Raw genomic sequence first — 20,171 nt, forward strand, 5'->3', positions numbered from 1 at the left:
TGCTCAAGACCCCGCTAGCCGTTCCTGGGTTTCGGTGGCTGATGCCCACCCGATACTTGCTGCACCAAGAGGATGTAGCCAGATTCAGGGCGATCTTGCTGAATACATAATGGAATTCTTCTCATTTCTTCTTCACAGGCACTATGGCTCCAATGCATACTTGACCCTCTTGCATGAGTTACGCCAGCGGTTGAAAGCTGTCTATCACGTGTCGCGCTCTGCGGACCACCCTTCTCTTCTCAAACTTGAGCATAAGCCGGAAAAGAGCACCTCCCACAAGACGTAGGCTGTGCCACCAAGATGATGTACTTAAACTTGTGTATAAATTTTGCTTGGGCTATCTTTCTCAAAACACCATCGCTTCAGTCTTTCCCCACCAGAAGACAAACAGGGTCACCGGCGGAACCCTCTTACCCTCGTCTCCCATTCCTAATTAGTACCGCTGACAGCGAGCCTAAGGGGCGTGGTTAGTCCGGCGCTCGAGCCTGGGGCGTGGGGTGGATAACATACTTCATGAGGTGGTCCATGAATGTTTGCAGAGAAACGTCGTCAGTGAAGATGGTCTGTGCAGTCTGGGCCCCGACGCCACCGTACGCCCCTGTGGTGTGCGTGGTGGAGGGGTTCAGCTTGGAGAGCAGGAAACGGGCCTGCGAGCCGCCCGCGTCACAGACGATGAAACGGGGAAGAGGGAACCGGTCGGTGATCAGGTCCTGCACATTGTAAGTATGAATACAAAATTTCTCTTCATTGTTTGTCTCGTCAGGCTTACCCTTGCGTCCTCCTTAGGCTTCTCCAACAGTGCCGCGAAGTTCTCGTAGCCCTCTTGCTCCTGGTAACCGGCTTTCCTCCACTCGGCGATGGTCTCGCCGTGGAAGATGAGGATGTGGAAGAAGGTGTCAAGCAGGAGGATGTGCTGGGGTTGTATGGAGGTAGAGTCCAGCAGGACGGGCTGGCCCTCATCCTGGTCGAACGTGTACGAATCCAGTGTTGGCTGGATCATAATGAGCGAGTTGCTGACATCCTCGTGGTTGAGCACATGTCGGTAGAAGGCGGTCTCGTCTGGGGAATTGTTGAAGACCTGGAGGAATTGACTTCTCCTAAGATGGAACATAAACTGTGGATAGAGAGTGAAGTTCTTTTCGAGTCGGAAAGATGATGGGTCGTCCTTCCTGTAGTCTGCGAATCTCGAGCAGAGTCGGATGAGCATGCGATCGACCCAGCGCAGGACATCAGGGCCATCGTCCACCTCAGCCTTGAACACAGCAATCCTGGACATGAGCACCGCCGCGGCCTCCTGATCGAAAGACTGCGCAATCGCTGGGTCACCAGCTGGCCCACTCATGTTCCTTGCGACTGTCGTCACCCGCAGGTGGAACTGGCCGGAAGAGTGCTGGTAGTAGGTCAAGAACTGCATCATTCCCTTCTGAGGGGTCTGTTGATGAGCCGCCGGGCCTCCCTGACCAGCAATCTCAAAGTAGATACCGTAACTGGCGTTAGGGTCGATTCCGCACATCTTCCACGAGCAAGTGTTTCCGATACCGCATTCTGTCTCGCCGACCGAGGTGGACTTCTTGTTCAGGGATACCGCATGGCCGATCAGACCCGTGACCTTGAGCTCCTTGGTTGTCAGCACCTCGAGAACACCGTTGAAGCCCATCGTGAGGTTGTCGTCGTCATCCTTGTCGAATACTCGCACAAATGATTGCTTGAACATAGAGGACGTGAAACTGTCAGTCAAGATCATGTGGCCACCCGTAGAGTTGCAAAGACCCTTCATTTCGAGGAGGCCGACCTGGTCCAGACACCCAGCAAAGATGTCGATAATGTGGCCATTGTGGGCGGTTCGCTTGGCCAGGTTATCGTAGAACTTGAGCGCCTTCTTGTAGTACTTGATGTTGTCACGGTCAATGTCGTGGTGGGAACGAATGGGCTCTCTCAGCTCGGGTCCCACCACCAGGCCAGGGCCCTCCGTCGCTGCTCCACCGGCAAACAGCATGACGCGCCCACCTGCATTCTGGAATGAGGTCTCGAGGAGACCGACAGCCACGCTCAGCGCAACGCCGGTGCAACGCAGGTTCCTGCGGTCATTCGCGACGGGCCATGGGTCCTTCTGCAGCTGCTCGATGGCCTTGGTGAGGTTGAATTCGCATTGCGACACGGGCAGGAGGAATCGGGCGGCCGGTCCCATGGGCATAGGCCGTCCAGGCTGAGGCTGCATGCCGGGTCGCAGGGCAGGCTGTGACAGTCCGAGCATCTCCTGGACCTGCTTGGCAGAGTATTCCTTGCTGCCGCGGAAGACGTAGGACTTGGCGCATTCGGTGTAACCAATCTCGTGGACCTGAGCCATGGTGCCGAAGGTGATAAGGCCGACCAGTGCGTTCTCTGGCAGCAGGCTCAAGCTCATGATCAGGGACTCCTTCAGGGCGGCCAAGCTGTCCTCCTCCTGGCACGTGTCGACGACATATAGGAAAATCGGCGGGCTTGGCGCGGGGCGAGACAGCCTGTACTCGATCGTGGTATTCTGGGGGTGGAGCTCGGGTGGGATGGCGTTGGCCGAGATGTCCTTGTAGTGTGGTGGGAGGGCATTTCGCGACAAGCAGAACGGGCAGATCCAGAGGCGCGCCCTGAGATCAACTTGGCTGGGGTCATGTCAGCTGCAATTGTTCCCAGCCAAGACCACGGCGAACTCACCAGAATGGGTTCAGGACCGAGCGACATGGTTGCTTGCAGGTCACTGGCTCGAACTGCAGGAGCGGCGACTCTGGCTTCTCCTTCAACGGGGTATACAAGGCACCGATCGGAACCACGAGTCGAGAAGCCTCCTACAAAGTCGGTCAGCTTCTGGTCGCAAGACACACGCGAGTGGGCGGGCTGAACCAACCATCCGGGAGCTGGGGAAGACGTTCCAGCTGAGACGCACGCCATCGCGCTCTTCGACGTCGCTCCACTGCTCCTTGAGCGCCTCGTAGTCCATGGCGGCCATGATGATCTGGGAAGTATGGCCCTGAGGCTGGCTTGCTGTTTTGCCGAGCACTTGCTGTAAGATTGATGGGACACCTATTGCCGGCTGCTTGGGAAATGTTGCGGGTTCCTGCTCCAGTGGGACGCAGCAGGTGCTAGTGGCTGTCAAGTTGAATCGGGTCGACAGACGTGGCCGGAAGGCGCGAGGTTAGCTCGACGAAGCTGCCTGCCCCTCGAAGTTGAGGACAAGTTCACTGTCCGACGAGTTGCTAGCGCCACAGTGGCCCGAAGCTCCCTGCCTGTCAGCCCGCACGGACCTCGCCCGTTATGACCAACCACTTACAGATGTCTATTTGTTAACTTCTTTACTAAGCCCCTAGGGGTCCATATATTTTCAAAAGATAGTACTCTTTAATAATTCTAGTTTATATATACTTAATATAAGAAAATAATTATATAATATTATAGTTTTTTATTATTTTTTTATAATTAATATATTTAATTATTATTTTAAAATTTATTAATAATAATTAAAAGTTTTATTTTATATAAAATTATTTTATAAAAAAATTAATAAAAAGTTATTTATTTATAAATAAAAAGTTTTCTTATAAAAGTTTATCTTATAAAAGGTTATTTTATAAAAGGTTATTTTATTTATAAATAGAATATTATCTTATAAAAAGTTATCTTATAAAAGGTTATTATATAGAGGTTATCCTATGGGAGGCTGTTACATAAGAGGTTATCCCGGAGGAGGTTGTCCTAGAGGAGGTTGTTCTAGAGGAGGTTATCTTGGAGGAGGGTGTACTAGAGGAGGGTATCCTATAGGAGGTTATCTTACGAGTTGTGCCCTCTATCTTTGCGGGTGCGAGTGGTTTCGTTTCTAATCCCCATACATATGAAACATATACCGCGCCTTCAGACAGTAAGAAACGCCCAAGACCTAGCGTTTAAAAAAAATACAGTGCCAAATAACATTCTACCCGGGGCGTGTGAACAGAACTAGCCGCAAAGGAAATCGAGGAGGGAAATGGACTCTAGCTCAGCTCATATTTACATACAGAACGACCCCTTGATCCAAAAAAATATGGTTTAAGCATCTCGTAAACAATGGGTCACGCAGCATCCGTGTTCCTATCACCATATTTTTCTTAAAAGTTGTTGATTAGTGATTTCAGTCTTCTATTATATTACTTGCTTCTATAACTACAGTTTAGTATTTCAAGCATTAATAATAGCGTATCCAAATTTCAATATAGTGTGCTTCTTTTGTAAGAGTTGTCTACTTTGTTTGATTTTAATACCAGTCTTAGTCTAGTCCTCGAGGACTGCTACGGCCCTAATATGTTGAGGTACTTTTAGCTGGCCCTATACGGCATAGAGCCATCCGGTCGGATTAGCCAAAGCTGGTTGATAGAGATCGTTAGGTTCCGAGTATGAGAGTAGTGTAGAATAGGAGTCTCCAGAGTTGGGTGACGGATTGTGGCCGAGGGCTGGCGAAGATGATGAGAATTCCTTCAGTTTTAAGGCACAACAGAAATACACGGAGTGGACCACATAAGGATAACGGCAACATTTCGGGGCCGTTGGAAACCAGTATGGGGCTAATTTAATCCTTAGGAATTGAGTTGTAGCAGTATACGCACTGCAGTGGAGAGGCTGAACAGCACTTGAGCCTCGCCCATGTAGGACTCGTCGTGGGTCGGGATCCCCGAGCGGTGGCTGAGGATGTCCTCGACGGTGACCTGCTCCGTGAGAGGGACTGCGTGGGCAGCACGAAGTCTTCCGGGATGAGCACAACGTATCATCTGAGCTTAGATACCCATTGACTTTTAACGCTGGTTCTGGCGACTAATCTTGGCTTCCCATCGAGACCAAAGTAGTACTCATCCCTCTCTTCCTCATCTGGTTTGTAAGGTCCCTCCATCTTGACGCCTTGCTCCGACTTGTTCTACGCCTCTCCGCACTAACCTTATAAAATACATTATTCACGGCTGCCACGGGCCTAACCCATGGGGCGGGCTCGTGACCTTATGGACTCGACCCGTGGCTAAATCACGCACCCGAGAGAAGCTCATAACAATAAACGCAGTAATTTTTGACATGCGGGACTTTTCACTGTGAATTACCAGTCTGCTCCTGCATATATGCCTGTAGTATGAAGCTGCTAGCGTTGGGCCGTACCTGTTCGTGCCGGTGCTGTCAGCCCGTCGAGGTTGAGGCCATCGCGGGCCGCGAGCTAGTCTGACGCCGTCAAGTTCTATGTGAAAGTGCCATCGCCGTGTGACTCAAGACTTTATAAGTTGCTCGAAAGGGGCGCTTTACATTGACAGACACCCTCATTTATTACAGCTAGGCTCCCCAGATCATTTCTTTCCGACGACGCTCCATCTTCCCGTCTACATGCAACAACCAGCGTACCTAGGTACGAGATGGCGAATAACAACGAACGATCAATGCCCCTCCAGACTCCTAAACGCGATGTGCTGGTGGAGGCTGAGAAGAAATATCAAAAGCTGTGGGCCGAGACTAAGGTGTTCGAGGCGAGCGCAATCAGCACGAACGAGATCCCCCCCGGCAGTCTATCCCCAGCAGACCTCCGAGCTCAACGGCCAAAGTTTTTTGCGACAGTCCCATACCCGTACAGTAATGGGAGTCTGCACCTGGGTCATGCTTTCACCATATCGAAAGCTGACTTCTCGACCAGGTACGCTCGCATGCAAGGCAAAAATGTGCTGTTCCCCTTCGCATTCCACTGTACCGGCATGCCAATCAAGGCCGCCGCCGACCGCTTGACCATGGAAATCGAGCTTTTCGGAAAGAACTTTGAGCGCTACGACACCGAGGGGCCAAACGACGAGCACGTCGCAGTCCAGGGCTCCGATAAGCCACAAACAGACATCAACAAGTTCAGATCCCGAAAGAGTAAGGCAGCGGCCAGGACAACCAACGCTCACTACCAGTTCCAAATCATGCTTGCCCAGGGCATTCCCCGCGAAGACATCCACCTGTTCGCAGATGCCCGCCACTGGGTGCGTTTCTTCCCAGCAGCCGGCAAGTGTGACGCAATGAGCTTCGGTCTCGGGGTGGACTGGCGTCGTTCGTTCGTCACGACCGAGGCGAACCCCTTCTACGACTCGTTCGTGCGCTGGCAGATGAACAAGCTCTACGCGCTCGGCAAGATCAGGTTCGGCAAGCGATACACAGTCTATTCGCCCAAGGATGGTCAGGCGTGCATGGATCACGACCGCAGCGAGGGCGAGGGCGTCAACGTGCAGGAGTACACGGCTATTAAAATGCGGGTGTTGGCGTGGCCTGAGCAGGAAGCAGGCTCTGCTCAGCAGCCGACGGCTGCCTCTTCGACAATTGCCAGCAAGCTGCAAGTCGCAGGGCTGCCCAACGATGCCGAGGTCTATTTCGTGGCTGCCACGCTCCGGCCCGAGACAGTTTACGGCCAGACATGCTGCTTTGTGGGTCCCACGGCCAAGTATGCCATCTTCTCCACTGGCAAGGACAACGAATATCTCTTCATTTCGGAGCGAGCAGCTCGCAACATGTCGTTCCAGGGCGTATTTGCGTGTTGGGGTCACTACGACAAGGTGCTGGAACTGAGCGGTGCCGAAGTTATCGGTACTCGGGTCGATGCTCCTCTCTCGGCCCATCGTGATGGAGTTCGTGTCTTGCCCATGGAGATTATCGAGGAGGCCAAGGGTACAGGGGTAGTGATATGGTATGTATTGATGGTTTTGATTCTCGCAGCCTTATACAATCCACAGCAGATCCAAGCTAACTATATTCCCAGCGTACCTTCTGACAACCCCGCGGATTACGCTTCGACGGTCGAGTTGTCCACGAAGCCCGAGTATTACGGCATTCAGCGCGAGTGGGCAGCCCTCAAGGCCGTGCCCATCATCGAAACACCCGCCTACGGTAGCCTCACTGCACACTCGATAGTAAGTGAGATGAGCATCCGCTCACCCAAGGACCCCCGGCTCGCCGAAGCCCAGAAGATTGCCGACAAGCAAGGTGTCCGCCACGGCACCATGCTCATCGGTCCATTCTCGGGTCGGCCAGTACAGGAAGCTCAGGGACTCGTCAAACATCAACTCGTCGACGGCGGGCACGCCTTTCCTTATGCCGAGCCTGATGGTCGCGTCACGAGCCGTTCCAGAGATGTTTGTGTAGCGGCCCACCTAGACCAATGGTACCTGAACTACGGCACGGCCGAAAATGGCGGCGACGGTGCGTGGAGCGCTCAGGTCCAGCAGCACCTTCGCAGCCTGAATACATTTTCCTCGGAAGCAAAGCAAGCCTTCGAGGCGACCCTAGGCTGGATGGGCCAATGGGCCTGCGCGAGGTCGTATGGGCTCGGCACCCAGCTGCCTTGGGACTCCCAATTTCTGGTCGAGTCTCTGAGCGATAGTACCATCTACCAAGCATACTATACCGTGGCACACTACCTACACAGCGACATGTACGGTAAGCATCCTGGCATAGGTGGCATCACGGCAGACCAGATGACGGATGCCGTTTGGGATTATGTCTTTGCGCGCGCAGACCGGGTCGACAGCGAGATACCTCTATCGACACTCCAAGCCATGCGCCGCGAGTTTGAGTATTGGTACCCCGTGGACCTGCGCGTATCGGGCAAGGACCTCATTCAGAACCATCTGACCTTCTTCCTGTACATCCACGTCGCCATGTGGCCTTCCGAGTTCTGGCCCCGAGCCATACGGACCAATGGCCACTTGCTCCTGAACGGCGAGAAGATGAGCAAAAGCACCGGAAATTTCCTTACGCTACGTGAGACCATCGAGAGGTTCGGCGCCGACGCAGCTCGTATTGCCATCGCCGATGCGGGAGATGGTATGGACGACGCCAACTTCGAGGAGAGCGTGGCCAACAAGACCGTCCTCAAGCTGTACGAGCTGAGAAAATGGATTGAAGAAACGCTGGACACCAGAGACGCAAATGCCGGTGAAGCATTGCGTACAGGGAACGACGAAATGTGCTTTTGGGACGAGCTCTTTCAGAACCATCTCCACCACCTCGTGGCTGACGCCACGGCGCAGTACGACCAGTGCCTTTTCAAGGCGGCACTCCGATCCTGCTTCTACGGCTTGACGGCCGCACGCGACTTTTACCGCGACGCCGTCAAGGCGGCCGGAATTACCATGCACCATGGCCTTGTCCGTCGCTACGCCGAGCTCCAAGCCCTCGTCCTGGCCCCACTGGCGCCTCACTGGGCAGAGCACATATGGCTCGAGGTGCTTGGGCAGAAGTCCAGCATCCAGACAGCACGCTGGCCCGAGACGCCACCCGCTGATGCCGCATGGATGCACACCTTGGACTACATTCAGACAACCTTGTCCAACGTGGCGGCCGCCGAGTCCCAACAGCACAAAAAGCTAGCCAAGGGAAAGAAGACCACCGCAGGCACGGACTTCAACCCCAAAAGCCCCTTCGAGGTGACGATCTTCTTCACGAGGGCACTCCCCACATGGAAAGACTACGCCATGAACCTGGTTTGTGAAGCGCTGGACGAGCTCAACATAGTCGACATGGCCGACATCAGCAGGAAGGTCCCAGCTAAGGACAGGAAGCGGGCCATGCCGTTCATCAATGCCTTGAAATCCCGCCTCGATGCGGGCGAGGACAGAAACACGGTACTGTACAAGGCCCTGCCATTTGACGAGGGCAGAGCCCTGGTGGAGATGATACCCGTGCTGAGGCACATGATGCAGCCGAGATGTGGTAGTGTGCGTGCCGTCGAGGTCAGCCGGCCGCAGGGCGGAGGAGATACGGACGGTGTCAAGGCCGTTGAGGTCGCGAGCGGGGAGGCTTGGCCCGCAGATACAGAAGGAAGAGTTCAAGATGGATCTGCCGCGCAAGGCAAAGCTGCAGCTGCGGTGCCTGGGGTGCCGACCTGGCTTTTTGAGAATCTGGAATGAAGGCACTCTCTGCAACCTTGGAGGGTCTTCTCAAACGACCTCGTTAGCCCACAATGATACCACCCTGGCATGTCTGATGAGGCGAACCTCTGTATTCTTCCTACCACACCGCCTGCAAGTCGCACGCATGTATCTACAATATAGCAGACGAGATAAATAGATCATTAAAATTAATTATCCATCACAGCGACGTCAGAAAAGAAAAGAGAACGGAAATTCGCGCACCCAGAATCGGAAGGCCCGCACCCTCAGCTAACTAAGCATGTAGCTTATACAAGACGTCTTCTACGAAAGGGCCGGCTAGGGCGAAGGGGGCGAGCCCCGGAGCGCGAAGCATAGCGGAGGGCCGTGAGTAGGGCCGGTAGGCACGACCCGAGTCCTAGAGGACCAACCTGCCCTGTTTGTGGTCCCTTAATCGTGAAGAAGGCTTATTTATTGAAGTTGTGAAGACTTTGAGGTTCTGTACTCTGATTGGTCGAATAATAGGGAGGGTGCGCACCTTCTGATTCTGGGTGCGCGAATTTCCGTTCTCAAAGAAAATGCTCATTCATATCTAAGTAGCAAGGATTAAAATTCCTTAGTTGAACATTAAAAAGCTTTTCCCGGTCGCAATAGTTATGGCCCATCGATGTTGTGGGTGAGGAAGTGTGGGAATTAAGGGATGAATCCTCTCTCTATCGACCTATGGAGGAGGGAGGAAGGCCCTCTACATATAGACCTTTCGTCGGCTAGAATTCGGTCTCTAAGCTTATAGCTATAGCTTCATAATAACCGAGAGAATACCGACTTGACTCGTAAATATATGCCGTGCCATCGGCTATTAGAAACAGCGTATTTTTACAGAAAGCCACTGCAGGTGGGAGGAGTTGACTGATTTCGTTCAAGTGCCAGTGCTTCTATTCCGCATCCGTCCGAAGACATACATGGCACCTTCATACAGTGGTAAATGCAAGACCTAGCGTTCAAAAAGCATATAATATTGATAATAGTGGTAAAAATATGATAGGTGCATGTGGCCTCAGCCTTGTGATGCACAGACAAGGCTAAGTAAGGGGCACCGTCTTGACGGCTGCGAGCTAAAATACAGACAGGTCGAGGACAGTGATGAAGTCGGCCTCGATGGTCTTGACTCAGCATTCGTCTTGTGCTTTCGTCGGGTCTGCATGGGGTATTATCATCTCTCACCCCACATTCTGCGGGCGTTAAGACCGTCCCTCCACTTATTATAGCACGCGTGCCATTCCGGCATCGTTCTGCAGACGAAGGGAAATGATTACTTAGGTATGAAAGCTGGCGCCCTATTTATCTCAAACTTTCCCCGTTGATAAAATCTGGCTGTATAGCCGGACAGTGTTGAAGTGGTCAGGCTCGGATAACAACTTTGATTTCCTTGGGGGATGTCAGTAGCGGACGGAGCCTTGGTGATCAAACAAATACGTCGATAAACCTTCTTTTTGACGCCATATCCCCCCCCTCTCAGCCCTCTGTCTCTTGCCAGGCGAGGAATTTAAATATTGGTTATAGGCGTAGCCCAGTGCCTCAAGTGAAACTTGAATGTAATTTGACACCAGTGACGATTGCCTCCTTGACAGTGGCGGCGTGGCCGTCAACGTTGGATGCATTTGTGCCGGTAGTAATATGTTGGTTGTGTTCTCCCCGGACCCCCTTGCGCCGCCTGAATCACAGCCCATCCGGAGGCCGCTCTGTGTGGGTGGTGCCGAGGTTATTTTTAACCCAAGGCTGAGTGATCATTCAAAAACAGAGGTCAGACCCCTGGCTAGCCAGCCACCCGGGCATCGTCAAAATTGCATGACTGAGCCAACCTTGGAACGTCGCTGCTGAAGGACCGTTGGCAAGGCTAGGCTGGGTTTGAAGCCCAACCCAATCCGGACGAGTTAGTTGCGAGGCTGGTTAATCTTTGTAAGGTCGTCTTCCGATCCAAGCACAGAAGACGTGCCTGCTAAATTGTGAGGTTCGGATGCGTTGCTGTCTTCTGCCCTCTTCCCACGGCGGTGTGGTGCAAGTGATAAGTGCGGCAACTTGTGCATGCAACTTTATGTATCCAGAACAAATGCAGAACTAATACCTCGGTGGTGAAATGAAACCCGTCAGACCGCCGATTTCATGAAACACTTTCGAACCGCTCCGTGTGTGCATGATTGGAGAGGAAGATAATGGGCCAGGACATCAATCGGGATGCCAAATCAGTTGCGAGGCTGGGATACCTAGGTATCTTTGGTTTCGTCCTGACCCAAACCAATCTCCCATCCCGTGGGATCTGGCAGTGTGAAGCATATACTTCAAAGGCCTGACTATTATAAGCTATTATTTCTCATAGGAAGCATTTTTACAATCGGGGCCGCGCAAATATTTCATATCCAGTGCATCCGCATCCACAAAATCATCTATAGGACTTCACAGTGGTTCCTTCAGAGAGGCAGCACATCCATGAACTATTAAATGTGAACAACAACCTACTGTCACGGATATATCACGTAATACTGAGGCTGAAGTGCTGCTCTCTCGCGGTTGGGGAAAACCTGCAAAAGCAAACAGAGCTCGAATTCAATCGCCGAACCCATATGTAGCCAGCCATGTGAGGAGTGCAGACCCTACCACACAGCCCTCTAAGAAGTAAGTATGTTCGTATCCTACAAATACCGGGAACCCGAACACAACACGCTCGAAAACCCTTGACGCTGATTAGGGCTGTCCCGTCCCCACTCCGACCCAAAGCTCCAGCCCATGTCTGCCTCAGGCCGCGTCCCTGGCTGCGTTGGCGAACCCTCTTCCCAACAACATGCCAATTAGGCATATTTTCGGAGCTAGGCGTCGTAACATTAGTAACAAGCCGGGGACAGGTAGGTGGAAGGGGGCCAGGGTAGCATAGCAGACTTACATCCAAGGTCAGGGTCTTGGAGCTGTTGACCTCCTGGTCCCGGTAGACGCCGATCAGGCTCTCGCTGTCCTGGAACAGACCCGTCTTGAGCGAGATGACGATGAACTGCATGCCGGGGCCGGCGTGCTCCCGGATGTACTTCTTGATCTTCTCCACGTTGGCGTTGTCGAGCGCGGCGTCGACCTCGTCGAGCACGAAGAACGGGCTGGGCTGGTAGCTGTGGACGGCGAACAGCAGCGCCAGGGCCGCGATGGTCTTCTCGCCTCCGGAGAGGTGCTCCATGTCCCGGAAGCGCTTCAGCGGCGGCATGGCGTGGTACTTTATGCCCGACAGGTACGGCGTGTCCGTGTCGTCCTCGATGTCGAGGTACGCGTGGCCGCCGATCGGGAACGCCTCCGACCGCGTGAGGTCCTTGTACACCACCACGATCTGCTCCTTGATGTGCTCGAAGGCCTTGTTGAAGAGCTCGAACCGCTTCGCCTTTACGGCGTTGAACGCGTCGCGCGCCTCTCTGAGGGCGGTGCGCGAGTTCTCAAAGTCCTGCTCGGTCGCCTTCAGCCGGTTCTCGACGCTCTCCAGGCGCTCGATGGCGCGCATGTTGGGGTTGAGCTTTTCTAGTTCGGCCGTGAGAGAGTTGATCTTGTCTTGAAGCTTCTCCTCCACGTCTTCGTCCGTCTGCGTCGTCGTTAGTCTGGTACCCAGAGACCAAAGTACTGGTTTACTTACTATCTTGAGCTCATCGTCCAGGCTGTCGAAATCGACCTCCACGCCATAATCGTCCAGCGCGGCTTCCATCTCAGCTTCATCACCATCATCGATGTCCATCGAATCCGGATCTTGGCGCAGCAGCTGATCCTCGTTTGGCAGGTCATCGAGGGAGCCTTCTGCCAGAGGTATTTGCACTTGCTCCAGCTTGCAGCGCCTGAGGAGGGCGAACTTGCTGGAGCTGTTCTTCTGGATCTCTGCCTCCAGGGCGCTTATTGCCTTGAGCCGCGCCTCGATATCCCTGCTCCTCTTCTGTACTTCCTGTTTGGCCTCGTTCACCTTGTCAGCCTTCCTGCCTTGCTTCTCTTTCACCTCCTCGAGGGTCTCCTTGAGCGCTCCCAGTTCGTCTTGGTGCGCGCTCAATGTCTCCTCGATGGCTGTCTTTTCTTGTTCATACGCCTCAATATCGGCCTCCAGCCGCTCGAGACTCGAGCTGATCTGCTGCAGACGTCGTTGGGTCTCGTCGTGCCGAGACGACTCCAATGTCAGCATGCTCTTGAGCTTCTGCTTCTGCAACTCGAACCCGTTTCGCTTCTTAGACGCTTCATGTTCCAGGCTGCCTTGCAGTGCCTCGTATGTGCGGATGTCTGGGTAACCGAGTCTCTTGCAGAAGTCGGCGAAGATCTTATCTTGCACTGTTGCGATGGCGCTCTCGAACTTTGCGACTGCCGTGCGCGTGGCTTCGAGTTCACCGTTCTTCTCCTCGTACTTTGGTTCCCACTCATCGAGTTGTTTCTCCTCGTGTCGCAGTTCCTTCTTCTTGTCTGCCTCGTTCCTCTCAAAGGCCTGCAGCTCACCACGAGCTGCCTTGAGCCGCTGCTCCAGGCTGGCCAGGCTCTGCCTTAGGGTCTCCTCCTTGGTCCTGTCCGGCCGCGGCAGTGAGAAATATGTCTCACGGTACTTTTCGAGTTGCTTTCGCAGGTTCTGGACGTCCTGTTCTTGGAATTGGCGCTTGCTACCCTTGCGTTCTGGCAAGCGACCACCGGTCATCAGACCCGCCTTGTGTATGACATAGCCTTCCAAGGTCACGGCTTTCACAGGGATTCGTCTCTTGTAGCAGACCTCCTTTGCTATGTCCAGGGTGTCGCATACGATGGAGCTTCCACAGGCGTAAGTCATGGCACGTTCAAGAGACTGGTCGAAATCAATCGTCTCAATCGTGAGTCGCGCTCCCGGTATGCCTTTAACAGCCGAGTTTGGCGCATTTGTCTTGATGTTGTCCAGGGGGATGAAGGTCATGGGAGGGTAGCGCTGCTGTTTGAGATACTCGACACAGTCGAGACCAACCTTTTCAGTGTCGACTACAACAGAATCGAAGTCGCGACCAAGCGCAGTGATGACGGCCTCGTCAAACTTCTTCTGCTTGGGCTTGCAGAGATCGCCAATCCTCCCACGCACGCCCGAGTTCATGCGCTTGAGGCTCTGCACCATCTCTTTGGTCCTCTTCTCCCGGTCGCTCTCTGCTTTGCCGCCTTCGGCCTCTTCGATCTTCCTTCCGAGGTCGTGCATCTTTTCGTCCAGCTCGGTCTTGGAGTTGTTGATCCTCACTCTTTCGGAGACCAAGTTGTTGTGCTCCTTCTTGTTTTCCTCCAGTTCAGACGAGATCTGTCGTACGAGCTCCTGTGTGTTTCCCTTGCGCTCTCGGATGGTCTCGAGCTCGCCGTTGAGCTTTTCGACTGTGGCCTGGAAGGTGTCGACTTTGCCTTTCAGGCTGTTGACCGTGACTTCGTCACCCTTCAATTGGCGGATGAGACTGTCAAGCTGAGCCTGGTTCTGTGATGACTGTAGCCTGGTCGTGGTCCGCAGCGAGTTGTATTCCCGGCGGTCTGCATCCGTGAGTTGCTTGCCTTGCTTCTTGATGGTCTCCTGCCACTGCCTCTCGAACTCGTGCTGGGCCTTCTCGACGGTTGCCAGGTCCTTTTTGGCCTTTTGAATAGCTCTGGCTTGGTCGTCTCGCTCCTTGCTTACGGCTTCGGCACGCCTCTTCAACTTCTCAATGTCGTTGGTGCTCTGGGCCACCTTCTCGTTGATCGGGACCAGGCCGTTCTCCCTCTCTTCAATTTCCCTCTCTTTCTCACGGATGTTGCGCTCGATCTTGCTCACCTCCCTTCCCACCGTCGAGTATTCCTTGCGGGCAACCTCAAGTTTCTTTTCGAAAGCCTCGACGTTGCGGCGGAATTCAATCAGGTTCTGTTGGTGCTCCTGTATTTGTGCGCTAGACTCATCCATGACCTTCTGGAAGTTGTAGAGCTTCCAGAGAATGTGGGTCACGATGGCTTCGTCTCGCTCCTCGGTCTTCTTCTGGAAACTCTCGGCCTCCTTCTTCTGCTCCTGGTACTGCTTGATCTCAGAGTTGATGCCCCTCCGCCTGTGGAGCTGGAAGTTCTGGTTTTCTGCTGCAGCCTCCGCCTCGGACTGGAGCCTATCATATTCCGACTTGTACTCCAAGCTACCCGAGATTTGCTCGATCAGGCGTGTCAGGTCTTGGGCGGACTGCGACGCGATCGCCTCGACGTCTCCCTGGAAGACTAGGAAGTTGCGTGCCTTGATGAGGATATTTTCGGACTCCAAAGCCTCGTTGTACTGCTGCGCTGTAACACTGCGGTCATTGATGTGATATGTGCTACTTCCCTGGGGCGAGATGGTGCGCTTCCACTTCTGCTCGTCGCCCGCATCGTCCTCATAAACAGCCATCACCCACGCCGTCTTCGGGTCGTTTCGAGAGCCTCTCTGGGATGTATCCTCGTCCTCGTTGGCGTGTCCATTGGTTGTCCCGTTGGTGGCTGGCTCGAGAACTGATCCGTCGTCATTGATCTTGCTTGTCTTCATGACCCGGCCGCGGTAAACGAGCTCTTTCAGGTGGGAGGAGCGGAGCTGGGAGGATTTGATTCCGAGGACGAACGAAATCGCGTCCATGCTGCGGCTGCCGGTTAGCTGATGGCTGGGGGTTACTGCTGCGGCCCCGGATGCGGGATGATTACTGACGAGTTGGATTTCCCGGAGCCATTGGGGCCGATGATGGATGTGAAGTAAGAGTCCCCGAAGAGAAGGGTGTGGTGTCCCTTGTAGGACTTGAAATCTACGAGGTACTGTCAGCGACAGCCGTCTCGCCTGCTCTTTGCACGCGATAAAAACGTACTGAAAAGCTCGAGACGGATTAATTTCCCCATGGTGGATGCTGAGATGGTATTGCGACGCGTCGGGGGGTGTCGTGTGTGGTGGCGCAAAAGGTCGAGGGCGCCGCAGTCCCGTGGCGGGAGTCAGAGTCGCGTCGACCGGGAGTGTTGATCTCGCGCCGAGACTCCAGGGTGAGGAGGTGAGGAGGATTGACAGTGGTTCTGTGTGGTTAGCAAGTGTGCGTCTCCGGTGGCAGACTGCTGCAATGCGTGCAGCTTGAACCGGGAGAGTCGCAAGATGGGAATGGAGGCGCTGGCGGGAAGTGTGGGAGGAAACGCGACGCTATTTTCGGAGGGGTTGTCCAACGCGATCGAATCAGGTGGTTTGAATAGTGCAAGTAGGACGGCCAAGCCGGTGTTCTTGCCCGTGGCAGGGGTCCACGCACTGGGGTTGGAGATCACGGATGGGGAGGCAAGAGGCATGTGGATTCCTGGACTTGGTGGGTGCACAACCCTGGGGGTCAAAACGGGGGAGTCCAGTCTAGTCCACCAACTTGAGGAACTAGGCTGTCTTGATCTCAGTTTCCTGCAAGCATCATTGCTAAGGTATCAGTTCATATCTTCGTTATGTAGTGCTATGCTTCGATAAGCCATGAGGTTACAAAACATGCATGCCATCTATGTATATATACAGAGGTAGTTAGGCTAGCTAGAAGAAGCAAGGTACATCGATCTGCCACAGCATGCAGCACACGTGTGGATGTGGGTGTGTGTGTGTGTGTGTGAATTCTGTCCATCGCGCTGGATCCCAATGTTTCATCACTTGAAGAAACGGTGCGAACACACTCTGGTTCGAGTAAAGGTACTTCCTAGGTAGTGAGTAACGCTGCTCATGGCCATCGTCTCAGCTCTGTGGAGAAGGACGATAACAGCTGTTGCTTGGGCACAGACAACATGTCGTTGCGGGATCAGCCAGATAAAAGATCCCCAGGGTCCTTCTCTTGTAGGTGCGTTCGACGAGCTCGGCTTGGCGTTGGAGATGGATCACCGTTGAGTGTCTGACAGCCACGAACCCAAACCAAGGGACTCACACCTGCAGACATGTTCATAAACTTCCCTGCCAGGTCTGCTGACAGTCTGACCTAAACTCTTGTCCACGAGGTTCCTCACTTGGTCCGTTTTAGTCTATCGACGAACTTGCCGCTGCCAGCTTGACCTTTCGTCCATTCACGTTAGGGTTCCAAGGCACGCGTCTAGTACCAGGGCCACGTCTGGCCAGTGCGGCAGCCGCTAGCTACGTCAATAGGCCTGCATTCGCTATGACATCAAAAAGGCGGGTCCTTGCCTGCCTACCTGGGCAGGTACCTCGAGCTTAACATCGACAGTCCAGCCAGGCCGGCCAGGCCAGATCGTTACCACCCCCAACAATATTGTCTTGCACCTCATCGTCTTCGCCGTCACAGCATCAAACCACGCATCTGATAGTCACATCGGTCACCTGCAGTATTCCCACACCACCCAGCTTGTCTCGACATACGCCGCCAAAACCCCAAGCCATCAGGTACTTCGTTCTAGATCGGCACTTGGTCCTCGTGCCGTTCCCAAGCTGCTGCGACCGCAACCAGCAGCGAGACCCCTGGAACCCGCCAGCAACAGACTGCGGCAGCCCAACCCTCTTCGTGATTGTCCCTGGTACTTCTTGTTGTTGTTGAGGGTGGGAGTGCCAGTTGGATCGTCGGAATACCCTGACTCTTGTAAGTCCGCCTCTCAAGGGTCCCTCTGTCTTGCCGTTCTCGGCCCATTTGTGGTGTGCGCATGTGAAGGCCATCACGCCCTTCTGGCCGGGATGCTGCGATATTAGCACAACCCTCCATGGCCCTTCCCCTTCTTCTCGTCGCCTTCCCTCCTACCCGTACACCCATCCGGAAAACGCTCTTGGAGCATCCCTACAGAAATGGCTGACACGTTGGTCCTCAGGCTGGTAGAAGCCCTCCCTAAATTGTCCACTCCCACTCATCAGAGGCCTCACCGCCGCACGTTGAGTGAGATGGCGGATCCAGATCCGTTATCGGTCCCTGCCACCAAGCACGATACCACCGACAGCGAAGGCGGCTACTTTCAAGGCGCCGACGGCACCGCAGATTCGCCCAGCGAGCATGCCGTTACAGACACTCCGACTCTGGGCCCGACCACCCCTGGCTCCAGCAGTCCCAAGCTGTCGAGAAACCCGTCCTTCTCGAATAGCAGCTCATATCAAGAAGACTGGGAGGCCTTCCCGCCCTTGGATCGTCTGGGTGTGTTGGACATCCTTGACAACTTTGCTCTGCCGCATCAGCTTGAGAAGCTGCAGAGAGGGCTGTCAGCTCAGACCCAGAAGGTGCGCAAGTCGCGAGATGCCCTCAAGAACAGGAGCCAGGTCGCGCGGGAGCGCATGGTCGAGGAGTGGAGGAGACGCGTCCCTCCTGCGGAAGAACAGCTCGACCGCTACAAGAAGCGCATGCGGACGAGCGTCGACAAGCTGGGCAAGCAGTGGAATGACACAAAGGTCATCACATTGCGCGAGAAGGTCGCGTTCATCTGCGGCGTCCTGAACATCTTCATCAGCGGCTACTTGATCGGCGCCTACCCAGAATACATGCACCTGTGGTACTCAGCCCAGACCTTGTACTTCATGCCGATTCGATATTACACCTACCACAAGCGAGGATATCATTATTTCCTGGCCGACCTCTGCTACTTTGTCAACCTCTTGCTGATGCTCAGCATATGGGTATTCCCGGGCTCGAAACGGCTCTTTGTCGCGACCTTCTGCCTGACCTTTGGAAACAACGCGGTTGCAATCATCATGTGGAGGAACTCTCTCGTCTTCCACAGCTTCGACAAGGTCACGTCTCTCTTCATACACATCATGCCATGTGCCACCTTGCACTGCGTAGTCCACCTTTTACCCCCCGATCTACAGCTCCAGCGATTTCCCGCAGCCTACACGGTGAAGCACTCGCCGCCCGGCTCTCCCACGGCTTACGCGAACATAATTTCCATGCTCGCCTGGAGCACAATACCTTATGCCGTCTGGCAGATCACCTACTACGTCTTCATCACCGTCCGGCGGCGAGAGAAGATCGCAGCGGGCCGCCCCACGTCCTTCACCTGGCTGCGCAAGTCGTACTCCAAGGCCTGGCTCGGGAGGATCGTCCTGTCCCTCCCCGAGAGCCTCCAGGAAGCGGCATTCATGCTCATCCAGTACTCGTACGCCGTGCTGACCATGCTCCCCTGCCCGATATGGTTCTACAGCCGGTGGGCCTCGGCGGGCTTCCTGATGGTCGTGTTCGTGTGGAGCATCTACAACGGCGCGACCTACTACATCGACGTGTTCGGCAAGCGCTTCCAGAAGGAGCTCGAGGCGCTCAAGGCCGAGGTGTCGAGGCTGCACGTCGGGCCGGACGGCCTCCCGAGCCCGCTGATGACACCGCACGGGGAAGGGGCCGCGGCACCGCAGAAGGAGGCGCACGAGGGCGCCGGTGCCGACTCGGCCGGGAACATCGACAGCATCCCGCTTCTTAATGAGGAACGAGAGGTGAAGCGTGGCAGTGCCAGTGGGGTCGAGATCGACGGGGGAGCAAAGGACGTGGCTAGGGAAAGGAAGGCCGGTGTACCGGGCTCATGACATTGACTTGGCGCTCATGTTACGGTTTATATAATTGACGATGTTTCTCTCCTCTTGTTGTTTTCTCTTTGTTTAGTCAGCACAGGTTGGACATTCGAGGCCGGGCGGGGCGGGTCGGTCTGGTATGGGAGTTGCTCGATTTTTGATTGATACCCAGACGATGGATGGGTTTGGTTATGTAGTTCTGGCTGGTCCAAGGCCGTCATTTCAGTTTCCTTTTGGCTGCGCTTCATAAATGCTCGGTGTGTCTTTTCATTGTGTGTGCATTTTATTTATACCTCTGAATAAACTTCACGAGCGGCTTTCACTACTAGACATTCACTTTCCGCCTTGGAAATGGTGGTGGTGGGTGGGTGTCATGAGGGAGGAGGGACACGGATACAAAGAGAGTAGGATGCAAGCATATGTTTGAGTAGTATGGATAGGGTGATAGTATTCATCAACATGGACAGTCAGTCAGAACGCACATGTTGGTATGTCTTTTTTGTTCTGTATCTGGTCTGGTGGCGCGGTGCTGGAATTCAGTTCGATCGGCCCAGACAAAACAAGCACAGACAGAGACACTCGAGACACAGCTGGTCTGGTCGGTAGGCCATGCAAACAAAAGTATCATACGTACATACCTACTAGCACATCAGCCCGGTCAGTCCATCACTTGACGGAAGACAAGAAGTGCACATAAACATCCTGTACACAACACAGCCTCTATCCAATTCATCACCATCATCATATCTCATATAAGCACACACAATCCATCAATCATATCTCGGTACATCCATCCATCCATCCTGGAAAACCAGGCCAACCAA

At 54.1% G+C, this 20,171-nt stretch overlaps 4 protein-coding genes across 4 annotated transcripts; 2 read left to right on the forward strand and 2 right to left on the reverse strand.

The window, feature by feature from the left end:
- Window positions 1-88: 88 nt before the first annotated feature.
- On the reverse strand, window positions 89-3,224 carry KVR01_013154 (GTPase-activating protein SEC23). The gene is made up of 5 exons (XM_044787691.1): window positions 2,882-3,224; window positions 2,692-2,822; window positions 770-2,639; window positions 511-710; window positions 89-454 (listed from the first exon to the last, which is right to left on the reverse strand). The coding sequence occupies exons 1-5, from the start codon at window positions 2,981-2,983 to the stop codon at window positions 430-432; spliced, it is 2,328 nt and encodes a 775-aa protein (XP_044637799.1). The 5' UTR covers window positions 2,984-3,224; the 3' UTR covers window positions 89-429.
- A 2,172-nt stretch (window positions 3,225-5,396) lies between these two features.
- On the forward strand, window positions 5,397-8,992 carry KVR01_013227 (uncharacterized protein; the record flags this gene model as incomplete). Its single annotated transcript, XM_044785033.1, has 3 exons — window positions 5,397-6,694; window positions 6,767-8,831; window positions 8,963-8,992. 3 exons carry the CDS (start codon window positions 5,397-5,399, stop codon window positions 8,990-8,992), a joined length of 3,393 nt encoding a protein of 1,130 aa, XP_044637872.1.
- A 2,464-nt stretch (window positions 8,993-11,456) lies between these two features.
- On the reverse strand, window positions 11,457-16,268 carry KVR01_013151 (cohesin subunit SMC1). The gene is made up of 5 exons (XM_044794377.1): window positions 15,719-16,268; window positions 15,565-15,658; window positions 12,541-15,496; window positions 11,815-12,489; window positions 11,457-11,740 (listed from the first exon to the last, which is right to left on the reverse strand). Exons 1-5 carry the CDS (start codon window positions 15,747-15,749, stop codon window positions 11,723-11,725), a joined length of 3,774 nt encoding a protein of 1,257 aa, XP_044637796.1. The 5' UTR covers window positions 15,750-16,268; the 3' UTR covers window positions 11,457-11,722.
- Window positions 16,269-17,074: 806 nt separating this feature from the next.
- KVR01_013215 (glycerophosphocholine acyltransferase) lies at window positions 17,075-19,700 on the forward strand. Its single transcript, XM_044790519.1, has 2 exons — window positions 17,075-17,449; window positions 17,673-19,700. Exon 2 carries the CDS (start codon window positions 17,743-17,745, stop codon window positions 19,360-19,362), a length of 1,620 nt encoding a protein of 539 aa, XP_044637860.1. The 5' UTR covers window positions 17,075-17,449; window positions 17,673-17,742; the 3' UTR covers window positions 19,363-19,700.
- The last annotated feature ends 471 nt before the right edge of the window (window positions 19,701-20,171 follow it).

The sequence above is a fragment of the Diaporthe batatas genome, assembly GCF_019321695.1.
Source record: "Diaporthe batatas strain CRI 302-4 chromosome Unknown Contig00024, whole genome shotgun sequence".
NCBI classification, from domain to species: domain Eukaryota; kingdom Fungi; phylum Ascomycota; class Sordariomycetes; order Diaporthales; family Diaporthaceae; genus Diaporthe; species Diaporthe batatas.

Coding starts and splice junctions, on each gene's coding strand:
- KVR01_013154 (XM_044787691.1), bottom strand. CDS start 2,983: ATGGCCGCCATGGACTACGAGGCGCTCAAGGAGCAGTGGAGCGACGTC. Junction 2,823..2,881: donor TCTTCCCCAGCTCCCGGATG/GTTGGTTCAGCC, acceptor CCGACTTTGTAG/GAGGCTTCTCGACTCGTGGT. Junction 711..769: donor AGCCTAAGGAGGACGCAAGG/GTAAGCCTGACG, acceptor TACAATGTGCAG/GACCTGATCACCGACCGGTT.
- KVR01_013151 (XM_044794377.1), bottom strand. CDS start 15,749: ATGGGGAAATTAATCCGTCTCGAGCTTTTCA. Junction 15,497..15,564: donor GGCTCCGGGAAATCCAACTC/GTCAGTAATCAT, acceptor CGGCAGCCGCAG/CATGGACGCGATTTCGTTCG. Junction 12,490..12,540: donor TGGACGATGAGCTCAAGATA/GTAAGTAAACCA, acceptor ACGACGACGCAG/ACGGACGAAGACGTGGAGGA.
- KVR01_013215 (XM_044790519.1), top strand. CDS start 17,743: ATGGCGGATCCAGATCCGTTATCGGTCCCTGCCACCAAGCACGATACC.